The sequence below is a fragment of the Mya arenaria genome, chromosome 5 (assembly GCF_026914265.1).
Source record: "Mya arenaria isolate MELC-2E11 chromosome 5, ASM2691426v1".
Classification (NCBI taxonomy): domain Eukaryota; kingdom Metazoa; phylum Mollusca; class Bivalvia; order Myida; family Myidae; genus Mya; species Mya arenaria.
The window spans coordinates 9616219-9630495 of NC_069126.1; the positions used below are offsets into that span (position 1 = coordinate 9616219).

Here is a 14277-nt window from a genome sequence, read left to right on the forward strand (position 1 = left end):
AAGGGAGATAATACAACTATCAAAACCTTACCATCATTAGCTTCCTCCTTCTCAGACATCTCCAACTCATCTTCAGACGACTGTGAACGCTGAAATATAAGTAAGCTTATTTTCATCACATATCATAGATAGGATTTTGTCAGTTTGGATCAACAAGCCTAAATCTTTACATTACTACTTGGTTCATAAAAACTTACAAGACTGAATAAGTGAAACACAAGTTTTGAACATGTCCAGTTAAGGTTCTTCCAGTTCTGCTTGCAAACTTGTGCTCATTTCCAACACTGTTTCATTATCTTGTTAAAAAGTACACTATTTTACTACACTATTACAACAATAGTTCTTGCATGAGACAATTATGCAACATTTGTAACATACCATATATCCCTATACCATCCCTATACCATCCCTGTACCATCCCTGTACCATCCCTATACCATCCCTATACCATCCCTATACCATCCCTATACCATCCCTATACCATCCCTATACCATCCCTATACCATCTAGTATTGAAACATAAACTTCAATGAGTGCTATCTTAAGGATATACCAGTATCTCATGTGGTGGTAGGTTGACCGTAGGTGACCAGATGTGGGCCGTCCCCTCCCCAGACGTTGATACAACAAGGTCCTTCACCGGATTAAACCTGATAGCATTCACAGACCCCTGATGTCCAGCATAACACAGCAGGCATTTCCCAGTCTCGACATTCCATATCTTGGCTGTGTGATCTGGGAGAGAATGAACAAAGAATTAACATATTTCAAGTCCATGGAAAATGTATTAACTTGTTAACAGATGAAAAATATGTTTACTTTTATGAATATAGACAATATCTTATTCAGAGCATCATTAATACAAAAGGTTAACGCTGAAACTCTTAAACATACTTATTTATATCTGGAAACAGACAAAGGAAACCATTTACTTTGTGTAAAGATACATTTCTGTTTTTATACTAAGGATTTCAAATTGTTCTAAAATCATGATTAAAAACAGTTGGTCAATGCGTTTCAATCAATTTTTGATTATGTAATCAAAATTTCATAAAATGCAGTGATATAAAAGCATAACAAGATGCATGTTAATTAGACTGCTTATGATATGATTTTTGTTAATTGGATGCCATTATCTATAAATAATCTTTTAGTTGAATACAAAATAAATTCTACAATTGTTAAACAATATATTTTTTTTTTTTTTGAGAATAAAGCTAAATAGCGATAACTGATTTCGAGATTATGCAATTGATTATCAGCAATCTTAATCATAAACGTATGATTATTGACAATAATCGACAGTCTTTGATCCCTATTTTATGCATTTCAAGAAGCAGTTATTAGAAAGCACATTCTAGGAAGCTCAAAATAATAAAATACGATCAAGCAAATGCTAATGTTCAGATGTTTTTTCTCTGTGAACAAGAGGGATAACTCACCAGATACTTCCAGAAGAGAAATGGCACTAACCTGCAGAGGCAGTGCCTATGACCATGCTGTCATGGCGTGAGACGTTCACCTCCCAGACCCCATCTTTGTGTCCATGATAACTCTTCACCATGACAAACGCCGGGGTCGCCTGACGGAAACTAGACACCAGCTTGCTAGTAGAGGCGATGTACGACTTCTTGATCTTCTGTGAGATGTGACTAGCAGCTGGATGGTACCAAATAGAACTTGATATATTACATTTTTGCCTCCAAAACATATAATATGAATTATGTTATGTTTTTAGAAGCCCTGCTACTATGTACACACATCAGAGACGGCAGATATTTTTTTTGTTTTTGTTTTTTGTTTCCCCAGCTGTATTTTCAACCTAAGTTCAGTTCTTATTAATATTTAGCAAAGTATCCAAAAAATGACACCAAGATAATTTCACCTTATGACTAAGATCATTCATAAAATGGACCAAACATCATGTACTGTTGATAATCTTCTTATACCATTTTCAAATACTTACACAGTGAAATTGTCTACAAAGAGCAATAGCAACCTTATCTTCAAGAGAATTATTTTTAACTCATTAACATACACTAAAATTAAAAACAAGAGGGCCCTAAAAGTTTTTTGACTGCACATGACCCATATTCAAACTTGGCCTAGAGCTAATCAATATAAACATTCTGACTAAGTTTCATGAACATACAGTCATAAACGTGACCTCTTGAGTGCTAACAAGCTTTTCCTATGATTTGACCTTATGACCTAGTTTTTGACCATACATGACCCGGATTCAAACTTGACTTAATGATTATTAATATTAACATTCAGATTAACTTTCATGAAGATACAGTTATAAATGTGACCTCTAGAGTGTTAACAAGCTTTTCCTTAAATTTGACCTGTTGACCTAGTTTTTGACCGCACATGACCCAGATTCGAACTTGGCCTAGAGCTAATCAATATAAACATTCTGACTAACTTTCATGAACATACAGTCATAATGTGACCTCTAGAGTGCTAACAAGCTCTTCCTATGATTTGACCTAATGACCTAGTTTTTTACCGCACACGACCGAGGTTTAAACTTTACTTAGAGATTATTAATATAAACATTCTGACCAACTTTCATAAAGAAACATTTATAAATGTGACCTCTAGATTGTTGACAAGCTTTTCCTTAAATTTGACCTGGTGACCTAGTTTTTGACCGCACATGACCAAGATTCGTACTTGGCCTAGAGCTAATCAATATATACATTCTGACTAAGTTTCATGAACATACAGTCATAAACGTGACCTCTTGAGTGCTAACAAGCTTTTCCTATGATTTGACCTGGTGACCTAGTTTTTGACTATACATGACCCAGATTTAAACTTGACTTAATGATTATTTATATAAACATTCTGACCAACTATCACGAAGATACAGTCATAAATGTGACCTATAGATTGTTAACAAGCTTTTCCTTCAATTTGACTTGGTGACCTAGTTTTTGACCGCACATGACCCAGATTTGAACTTGACCTAGAGATTATTAATATTAACATTCTGACCAAGTTTCCTGAAGATACAGTCATAAATGTGAAAAGCTTTTCCTTTATTTTGACCTGGTGACCTAGTTTCTAACCCCAGATGTCCCATTATAGAAATCGTCCAAGATTTTATTGAGGGTAACATTCTGACCAAGTTTCACTAAGATTGTGCCCAAATTGTGACCTCTATAGTGTGTTAACAGTCAATTGTTGACGATGGATGATGGACGACGACGATGGACGACAGACACGGGCGATCACAATAACTCACCTTGAGTACTTCCTGCTCAGGTAAGGTAAGCCCATTCATAAGGTAAGCCCATTCATAAAGTAATGTGACAGATGTTTTGATTTTTTAAAATCTGACAAGATATACTGCATATACAGTAATCAATATTTCAGATACATTGTACCATTACGTACATCGTTTTGCCTTAGCTGATCCATCTGGAATATCTAGAGAGTCAGACCCAGTTTTGTCCCCTGCAATGTAGGCGTCAAGTCGCTCTTGAAGATTCTCGACCTTGTCTTGTACTATAAAACAATAAAACACATGTCACGGTAAGACAGAAATTCCCCTATGAGATGAAAATACAGAGGTTGAAGGGGTCGCCTTTGAAGATTCTCCACCTTGTATTGTACTATAGAACAAGAAAACACATGTCACAGTAGGACAGAAATACCCCCATGAGATGAAAATACAGAGGTTGAAGGGGTCGCCTTTGAATATTTTTGACCTTGTCTTGTACTATTTAAGGTAGAAACTGCAGGAAATTAATACCATCATGAAATGTAAATAGATATAAGATGACAGTCAATGACATAAATTATGGCAGGTCATAAGGTGAATCCAGGTAAATTATTCATAACCACTGTGATCTTATTTTTTTAATTCAGATTTTTAGATCATTATTGGGAAGAATACAAATACATTTGTAATTAATAAATATACGTTTTAGCAAGTACAGTGAAATACAGGTAAACCTCTCACACTGTCATGTTATGAAGATTCATAGTTTGACCGAACCCTCAATTCAGCTAGTCATATAATGAAAAAAAAGAAACGCAGCATTGCGATGAAACCAGGTTTTCAATGATTGACAGAAGAACTTCGGAATGTGTCTGTTTTTCTATTTTTAGTAACTAAATTTGGTCAAGATATGTGAACCCTGACTAAAGTTATTCAGTTTCAACCGTTTTTTCTATTTTTAGTAACAGTGACCTTGACCTTGACCCTGAGGACCCCAAACACAATCCCATGAAAGGTCTCCATAAACTCTTCCGTTGGGTCAAGATATGTCAAACTTCAAATATACAGATATGCATACATAAATACATTTAAACAACGTGGAGTTGACCACGCATAGAATTCACAAAATATTAGTTGTTAATATGGCATCATACATGTTAATCAACTATTGATAAACTGTCTTTAATTTTGTCTGCATAATACAAATACATAGCTAATTTTTGCAAAACTTCTTCATTTTTTGTAGCTATTAATAGAAAGAACTTGTGAAGACTAGGGTAATCATAATACTTAGATGGTATATACACTTCTCTTATATCTCTATACAATGGACATTCGATAACAAAATGATATTCATCCTACACAACATTTTTACAATATATACAAAACCTATGGTCCCTATCAATTCCGGTATGCCTGCCTGTTTCGATAGCAAGGCGATGCGATGAACATCTAAAATTTGCTAAACATTTACGAAATTTATCAACTGTAACACAGTTCACATATAATTCTGCTTTTAAACACGATTTTATATATATATAAAGTTTCATATTCTCAGAACAAGTTTGACTCCATAATTATAGATGTTGATCTTTTAATCTCGTTACATATTCTGTAAGACAGGCACTTTCATTTACTACATGCTGTGACTCCCAAATATATCCAAAACCATTCCTAAACAGATTCATACGCAATACACTAACCCAATTTTCATGACCTAGACTATCATACAATTTTAACATATTGTAACACAACATTACATATCTATCATCAGGAAGTTTCCAAAAATTTAACCAATATTTAAAACAACATTTGAAGCATATATATGTAAAGGTAAACAACCTAAATCACATAAAACAGCATCATTACAAGCTTTAGAAGATACATTTAAATATCTTTTACATGGATATTATTTGACATTTTCTATAGCATTCCCAAAATTTCAGCACCATATAACATTATAGGTGATATTTTTGTATCAAACATTTTAAAAAAACACTGAAGACATAACAAAAGGTAATGATGCAATGCCTTTAAAAAGACAATGTAAAGCTTTCTTAGCTTTTAAAGCAGAATTCTCTGTCATCTTATACCATGACAATGTACAGCTAAAATATAAACCAACATAAGTAAATCCTGATTCAACATCTATGTTTTCATTATTATATTTCCATTTTTCTCTACTTGCCAGCTGCCCACCTCTTCTAAAAACAACAATTTTTGTTTTACTAAAATTAACTTGCAACTTAGTATCAGCACAAAATAAGTTTAGCGCATTAAGTTGTTTTTGTAGACCTACAACTGTATCAGATAACAGAGCAACATCATCTGCAAACATAAGTAGAAACACTTCAATATCAGAAGGGGACAGCTGAACACCATGCACACCACTTTGTTCAATATAACTATACAACTCATTAATAAAAAGTGAGAACAATACTGGACTTAAATTACACCCCTGTCTTAAACCACTTGGACAGTCAAAACACTCTGTTTTTCCATCATTGCATCTAATACACATTTTGACATCTTTTTAAATTGATTGAATAGCATCCAATAGCCTTCCATTAACATTTTGTCTAAATAAGCTTGTATATAATTTTGACCTATCCACAGAAACAAACGCTTTTTTAAAATCTATAAAAGCAACATATAACTTCTTACCCTTTGTACTTAAATACTTGCTTATAACAGAATATAAAACAAAAGCACTATCAGTTGTATTATAACTGTATCTAAATCCTGCTTGCGACTCCGAGATGGAGTTATAAACTTGAGTAAAATAGGTAAGTGTAAGTCTTCTATTTAAAATGCTTATATATATATTTTGCTAAATACATCAACAAGGGCTATACCCCTGTAATTATCAGGATTATTACAACTTCTCTTTTTGTGCACTGGTATAATAATAGATAGTGTCCAGCTTCTCAGGTACTGATCTGATGTAAATATTTGGTTATAAATACGTAACATATATGACAATAAATAGAAAAGATCATATTTAAAATGTGCAGGCAATAGCTCTCCGGCTGAAGCTTTATTTAACTTTAAGCCATTCCCTGCCTTTATTACGTCATCAAATTCAATCCTGGAGTTTAAGATGACATTATCCTAGTTCAATCCTACTTTAAGTTAACTCGGTTTCCTTATTTGCTTAACAAAATCTTTTGATACATTTAAAATATATTTTTGGAATTCTTCGACTAAAGTACTTAAGTATCAAAATCCTCTAATTCTAACATATCATCAACAGCTTTGAATTCACCATTAAGTATACTTTGGCTTAACACATCTTGGTAATGTTCATAAATTATTTCATCTATACAAGTTTTGCTACTATAAATAGTTTTGTCTTTTTTCATTAACATCTTGTTTTAACATACTATCAAGACACAAAACTAATGGCATATGATCACTTTCAGGGTTAGCGTCTACTTTGAAATTATTACAAATCTCATACAAGCTATGGCTACGTATAAAATAATCCACAACACTTGACCCAATCCCTCCATAGTACGTAAAATTACCAACACCTTTATCACTTCGAACTCGTCCATTTACTATACATAATGAGTAAGTTATACAAAACTGTAAGAAAAATTTTCCCAAAGCATTAACTGTACTGTCTTTCGAAATTCTCATTGTAATATCATCACTCTCAAAAATGGATTACAGCTGAGCAAACACTGGTATATTTAGATTTATGTTAATAAAATCATTTAAAACACCAGTTCTTGCATTTAGATCCCCACATAGCAACAGCTCATATGCCTTCAAATTATATTCGCTATTATACAACAATGTTTCAAATTCAGATAAACCACTGACTATTTTATCCGTATAAAATGGTGACACTTGTGGTGGATTATATAATGACACTAAAAGAATCTGTTTATCAGGACAAAATATACATTTATCAATGACTATCAATATTCCGTAAATAAAATCTTCACAAACACGTCTTACATACTGAGTTAGGTAATCCTTTATAACAAGAGGCCCAAAAGGGCCTATGCTCTACTGGCATGGCTTTTGTGGTCATATCAATCTACAGCATGTATGTATGGGTAAAAGGCAACAGACATATAGTTTATGTTTTGTGTTTGGGTTACCTGAAAACGTAGCACGTTCAACATCTGAGTCCAGAAAGTATTGTAAGCAGATTAGTTGCATGACCTATTTTAATATGTGCCAAGTTAAAGTCATCTGACAAAAAAAAAATGCTTTCAAAACTGTACTCATAGTAAAAATTTCCGTAGTTTTAAAAGTTAAAAAAAGTTGGTCAAAAGGTCAAAGTCAAGGGCATCCTAGGACAACATTGATCAATTTGAACAAACATTCACAATCAATTGTGCTGAGATGAATGCACGAACACACAAAAAGATTTTCAAACCTTTCCAGATTTATGTTTACCAAACCTGTGAATCCTGGGTGTGGCCAGTAATGACACCAGGTGCATAACTTAAACATTCACAACCAATTTTGTTAAGATGAATGCGCAAACTACAGAACTTAAAGCTAAAAAATGGCCTTTGGGCTTTCAACAAGAACAAGGCAGATTAATTCACAAAATCAACTGCAGAAGCAAAAAGCAAATTGTCTCTCAAAATCCTAGACTTGCAAATTGTCTCCCTTAACTCTAGACTTGAATTTACATGTACATGTAAACTTGGCTAAAAATAGAATTTGCTCGTGCAGACCTGGCTAAAAATAGAAAGCATTTCTTTAAAACTTTCATGGCCCATAATCTAGGCATTTATGGGCGGATCTGGCTGGTTTTCGAAAGGAACCGAGCTCTAATGGATATCTAGATACTGAACCAGTTTCATCGAGATACAATCAAAACTGAAGACTGTATCGTGTTCACAACCAACGACGCACGGAACGCACGACCGCACGGATGCACATACTACGTACACATTATCTTTGCATAAGCTCTTCTCTTTGGCCAGTAGAGCTAAAAATTGCTACACCCCCCATATTTCTCCCAGCCTTCAAAGATTTTTTCACAGGGCAAAAATTACAAAAATAACCTGGTAGAATATGTCGAACGTCTTTACACTCCAGACACCATGTTTCTTGGAGACAGATAATGTTGAACGCCAATAAATATTGTATTAAATCAGCATTATTCAATTTAGTATAAATTCCACAAATATTCCATGACAAAATTTCCACGTTAAGTTTCCGAACATGTCAATCCTAACTAAAGTTATTCAGTTTCATAGGTGAGTTTGACCCTGCCCGGCGGCCCAGCCGTCCAGCTGCCCGTCCGAACAACGACGTTCGTCATTCTAATAACCTGGTTTCACTTTGTGAAAACCTGGTTAATAACTAAATGTGGAAAACTCTTATCAAATTAGACAAATTTTATAGTTACAAAAAATACAAAATCTGCCAATCTAGCAGGATGCATATATGCCACCATCCTCAGCACCCCAGTGTATTATAACCTATATAATATAATATAGGTTATAATACACTGGGGTGCCGAGGATGATATCCCACTAATTCCTAATTCTAATAATTTTATGAACATTTAACACATTTTAAATTATAATAATGAAATGTTTACCACATAACTACACCTACCCCAATGCCTTGTAATAATTCTGATAGTCTTTTTTCATTTATACAAATTATAACCAATAGCAGACTTCCCGAAAGCCGTCGGTCACAGTGCCCGTAGAATAACCAATCGTCGCGCAAGTTACATACTATCAGTCATTTGCGCAACCAACATGGTTTCTCTAACAGTTTACGAATGCTAGGTAAAGAAAGAGAATATTATCGGTCGATGGATGCTCTGAAAGGAAAATGAATATAAAACGAAATGTCATGAAATAATTATTTTGTGAAATTGCAAAGAAATAGGAAATTACTTGTTATTGACAAAGAAAAGCAAGTAATAACCTGCAATGACGATGGTGAAACTCAAACCTCCAGAAATATAACATTCCATCCACAGAAAGCTATGGACACATTGTTGGTAGGCATTATTTTTATCTTTAAAAAATAGCTCTACCTTCATAAATTTAAAAATTAATTTATTCTGTAAAAAAAACAAATCCATTATAAGCTATCAAAAGTATAATCTAAATTCACCACTGTAATATAATATTTGGCATGTTGTGAAGGCCAGAAAGGCATTTTATTTGTGAAAAAAAAAAATAGTTTATTTGTACATCCACTGTCCATGATAAATTTTGTACTTTTAGGCAGTCTAGATGTGCCTGCGCATATAATCGAACAGACTACACCAGAACCATTGGCATCACAGGAGGTTGTCACCCTGTCCAACACTGAAAAAGTCTCTAGCGTTTCTGAGCAGGAATTCCAGCAGGATGTAAAAGACCTCGCCACAGAACCTTTACCTGTGTCTGATACTGAGAAAATGCAGGATTCTGTAAATCATGTCTTTGAAAGTCCTTACATCTGGCTCTTGAAATGGAGATTTAACACTCTTCGTGACAAACAGGACTTTAACCCCGATATTGATGAGGAGTGTTTCGAATATCCAAAAGAACTTTTGAATTTTGACAGACTGATGATTTTCATAAGAGACATACTATAAAGCCTTTATTTAGAAATAAGCTGCTATTGATGAATAAAGCAATGTTATTACTTCGTTTTTGTTCCTTTCGTTACGGTCTGACAGATTTCCTTTCGGTCTGACAGATTTTAATGTCTTGTCAGACCGAATGTCTGCCACTTATTTCAACTTTCGGGAAGTCTGCAATAGAACAATTTCATTTTAAAATCTCAAAACCCTTCAAAAAGAGAAAATAAAACACCAACAAGAGATGTTTGTCAAACATTATGCCCCCTGAGCGCCAAGTTGCCAGAAATATTTGGACAATTGAATGAAATATGCATGGACTGAAATGACAGCTGATTTGTCATTGGATGCATATGAGGCAGGTCATCTACTGGACATACCTAATCTTCATGTCAAGTTTGATGACCATAGGTCCGGGAATTGTTGAGTTATCACTCGGACAAGCTTTGGTCTTCCAACAGACCGACCGACATGTGCAAAGCAATTATATAACCCCTCTGCTTCGAAGGGGGGCATAATTAAACTAGATGTTCACTGAAAACTGATACTTCAACTCATGCATTTAGTGACATATAAATTTCTACTGTCTACTATATAAGACAAATATCAGAACAATACTCTTACTTTAAAACTTTACTGAAGAAAATATATCCTTGATGATCATCTATCTTAGTTTGAAACAAACATGGCACTTAGTGGATAGAGGAGCTTGAGGCAAATTTTCTCCAAAATTGCATAAGATGTACTTTACTTATGATAACTTAAGAAGGCAAATAAATGCCCAACTAAAATAGTAACATAAAAGAAAATCATTTCTATACAAACATTTATACATCAATCCCAATCATCTGTGCATGCATTAAAAAAATATGGACAATCAGAAAACCTTTTTTCAGCTTACAGTCACACTGACCTTGACCTTTGACCCACTGACCTCAAAATCAATAGGGTTCATCTGCTGGTCATGACCAATAAGCCTACCTAGTATGAGGTCCCTGGGTCAAAGCGTTCTCAAGTTATTGATCGGAAACCGTTTTTCATGTTAAGGTCACACTGACCTTGACCTTTGACCCACTGACCTCAAAATCAATAGGGTTCATCTGCTGGTCATGACCAATACGCCTACCAAGTATGAGGTCCCTGGGTCAAAGCGTTCTCAAGTTATTGATCGGAAACCGTTTTTCATGTAAAGGTCACACTGACCTTGACCTTTGACCCACTGACCTCAAAATCAATAGGGTTCATCTGCTGGTGATGACCAATACACATACCAAGTATGAGGTCCCTCGGTCAAAGCGTTCTCAAGTTATTGATCGGAAACCATTTGGTATTCCGACCGACCGACAGACAGACCGACCGACCGACCGACCGACATGTGCAAAACAATATACCCCACTTTTTTCAAAAGGGGGCATAATAATCACAAACAAAAGTATTGTGTGCTTAGCTTGACCCTGTGGGACGTAAGAAGATCCTTATTATTAAAAATTACAGCTGGTATATTACTATATTCCATCTTTCACTCCCAGTCTTTATACTTACAGAGAATGTTCTCAGAATAGAGTGTCTCAAACTCCTTCTCAATCTGTCCAAACAAGTGGTGAAGTCGGGACCTGGAAGTACAGAAACATATGATAAAGTAAAACCTTATGTTATACAAATGAACCCTCAGTCAAGGGGTTTACTCCTAAATAGTTATTACGAGATGTACATATCAACCCACAGTCAAGGGGGGTACTCCTGAATAGACAACCAGGGACAACCTCCTGGGGACTACTTCTAGACAACCTACTGGGGACTACGTCTAGACAACCTCATAGGGACTACATCTAGACAACCAGGGACCACCTCCTGGGGACTACTTCTAGACAACCTCCAGGAGACTACTTATAGAAAACCTCCTAGAGACTTTTTCTTTACAACCTCCTGGGGACTTCTTCTAGACAACCTCCTGGAGACTACCTCTAGGCAACCTCCTGGAGACTACAAGGAACTTCTAAACAACCTCCTGGAGACTACACGGTACTTCTAGACAACCTCCTGGAGACTATACGGTACTTCTATACAACCTCCTGGAGACTACAAGGTACTTCTAGACAACCTCCTGGAGACTACACGGTACTTCTAGACAACCTCCTGGAGACTACACGGTACTTCTAGACAACCTCCTGGAGACTACCTCTAGGCAACCTCCTGGAGACTACACGGTACTTCTAGACAACCTCCTGGAGACTACACGGTACTTCTAGACAACCTCCTGGAGACTACAAGGTACTTCTAGACAACCTCCTGGAGACTACCTCTAGGCAACCTCCTGGAGACTACACAGTACTTCTATACAACCTCCTGGAGACTACAAGGTACTTCTAGACAACCTCCTGGAAACTACTTCTAGGCAACCTCCTGGAGACTACAAGGTACTTCTACACAACCTCCTGGAGACTACAAGGTACTTCTAGACAACCTCCTGGAGACTACTTCTATACAACCTCCTGGAGACTACACGGTACTTCTTGACAACCTCCTGGAGACTACACGGTACTTCTAGACAACCTCCTGGAGACTACACGGTACTTCTAGACAACCTCCTGGAGACTACACGGTACTTCTAGACAACCTCCTGCAGACTACCTCTAGGCAACCTCCTGGAGACTACAAGGTACTTCTAGGCAACCTCCTGGAGACTACACGGTACTTCTAGACAACCTCCTGGAGACTACACTGTACTTCTAGACAACCTCCTGGAGACTACCTCTAGGCAACCTCCTGGAGACTACACGGTACTTCTAGACAACCTCCTGGAGACTTCACGGTACTTCTAGACAACCTCCTGGAGACTACTTCTATACAACCTCCTGGAGACTACACGGTACTTCTAGACAACCTCCTGGAGACTACACGGTACTTCTATACAACCTCCTGGAGACTACACGGTACTTCTAGACAACCTCCTGGAGACTACACGGTACTTCTAGACAACCTCCTGGAGACTACTTCTAGACAACCTCCTGGAGACTACACGGTACTTCTAGACAACCTCCTGGAGACTACAAGGTACTTCTAGACAACCTCCTGGAGACTACACGGTACTTCTATACAACCTCCTGGAGACTACATGGTACTTCTAGACAACCTCCTGGAGACTACAAGGTACTTCTAGACAACCTCCTGGAGACTACCTCTAGGCAACCTCCTGGAGACTACAAGGTACTTCTAGACAACCTCCTGGAGACTACCTCTAGGCAACCTCCTGGAGACTACACGGTACTTCTAGACAACCTCCTGGAGACTACAAGGTACTTCTAGACAACCTCCTGGAGACTACACGGTACTTCTAGACAACCTCCTGGAGACTACACGGTACTTCTAGACAACCTCCTGGAGACTACTTCTAGGCAACCTCCTGGAGACTACACGGTACTTCTAGACAACCTCCTGGAGACTACACGGTACTTCTAGACAACCTCCTGGAGACTACATGGTACTTCTAGACAACCTCCTGGAGACTACACGGTACTTCTAGGCAACCTCCTGGAGACTACCTCTAGGCAACCTCCTGGAGACTACACGGTACTTCTAGACAACCTCCTGGAGACTACACGGTACTTCTAGACAACCTCCTGGAGACTACACGGTACTTCTAGACAACCTCCTGGAGACTTCTTCTATACAACCTCCTGGAGACTACACGGTACTTCTATACAACCTCCTGGAGACTACACGGTACTTCTAGACAACCTCCTGGAGACTACAAGGTACTTCTAGACAACCTCCTGGAGACTACTTCTATACAACCTCCTGGAGACTACACGGTACTTCTAGACAACCTCCTGGAGTCTACTTCTATACAACCTCCTGGAGACTACACGGTACTTCTATACAACCTCCTGGAGACTACACGGTACTTCTAGACAACCTCCTGGAGACTACACGGTACTTCTAGACAAACTCCTGGAGACTACAAGGTACTTCTAGACAACCTCCTGGAGACTACTTCTATACAACCTCCTGGAGACTACTTCTATACAACCTCCTGGAGACTACACGGTACTTCTAGACAACCTCCTGGAGACTACTTCTATACAACCTCCTGGAGACTACTTCTATACAACCTCCTGGAGACTACACGGTACTTCTAGACAACCTCCTGGAGACTACACGGTACTTCTAGACAACCTCCTGGAGACTACACGGTACTTCTAGACAACCTCCTGGAGACTACAAGGTACTTCTAGACAACCTCCTGGAGACTACAAGGTACTTCTAGACAACCTCCTGGAGACTACCTCTAGGCAACCTCCTGGAGACTACACGGTACTTCTAGACAACCTCCTGGAGACTACCTCTAGACAACCTCCTGGAGACTACACGGTACTTCTAGACAACCTCCTAGAGACTACATGGTACTTCTAGACAACCTCCTGGAGACTACCTCTAGACAACCTCCTGGAGACTACCTCTAGGCAACCTCCTGGAGACTACACGG

General features: G+C 37.4%; 1 protein-coding gene across 2 annotated transcripts in view; it reads right to left on the reverse strand.

Moving 5' to 3' along the window:
* Window positions 1-14277, reverse strand: part of LOC128234652 (WD repeat-containing protein 37-like) — a 50043-nt gene that overhangs the window by 14086 nt on the left and 21680 nt on the right. For both annotated transcript variants that reach the window (XM_052949021.1, XM_052949020.1), the window contains exons 3-7: window positions 11334-11404; window positions 3406-3516; window positions 1474-1659; window positions 554-735; window positions 32-89 (exon numbers count right to left, since the gene is read on the reverse strand). In XM_052949021.1, the coding sequence (XP_052804981.1) occupies window positions 32-89; window positions 554-735; window positions 1474-1659; window positions 3406-3516; window positions 11334-11404 (608 nt within the window). The remainder of the gene's footprint in view (window positions 1-31; window positions 90-553; window positions 736-1473; window positions 1660-3405; window positions 3517-11333; window positions 11405-14277) is intronic.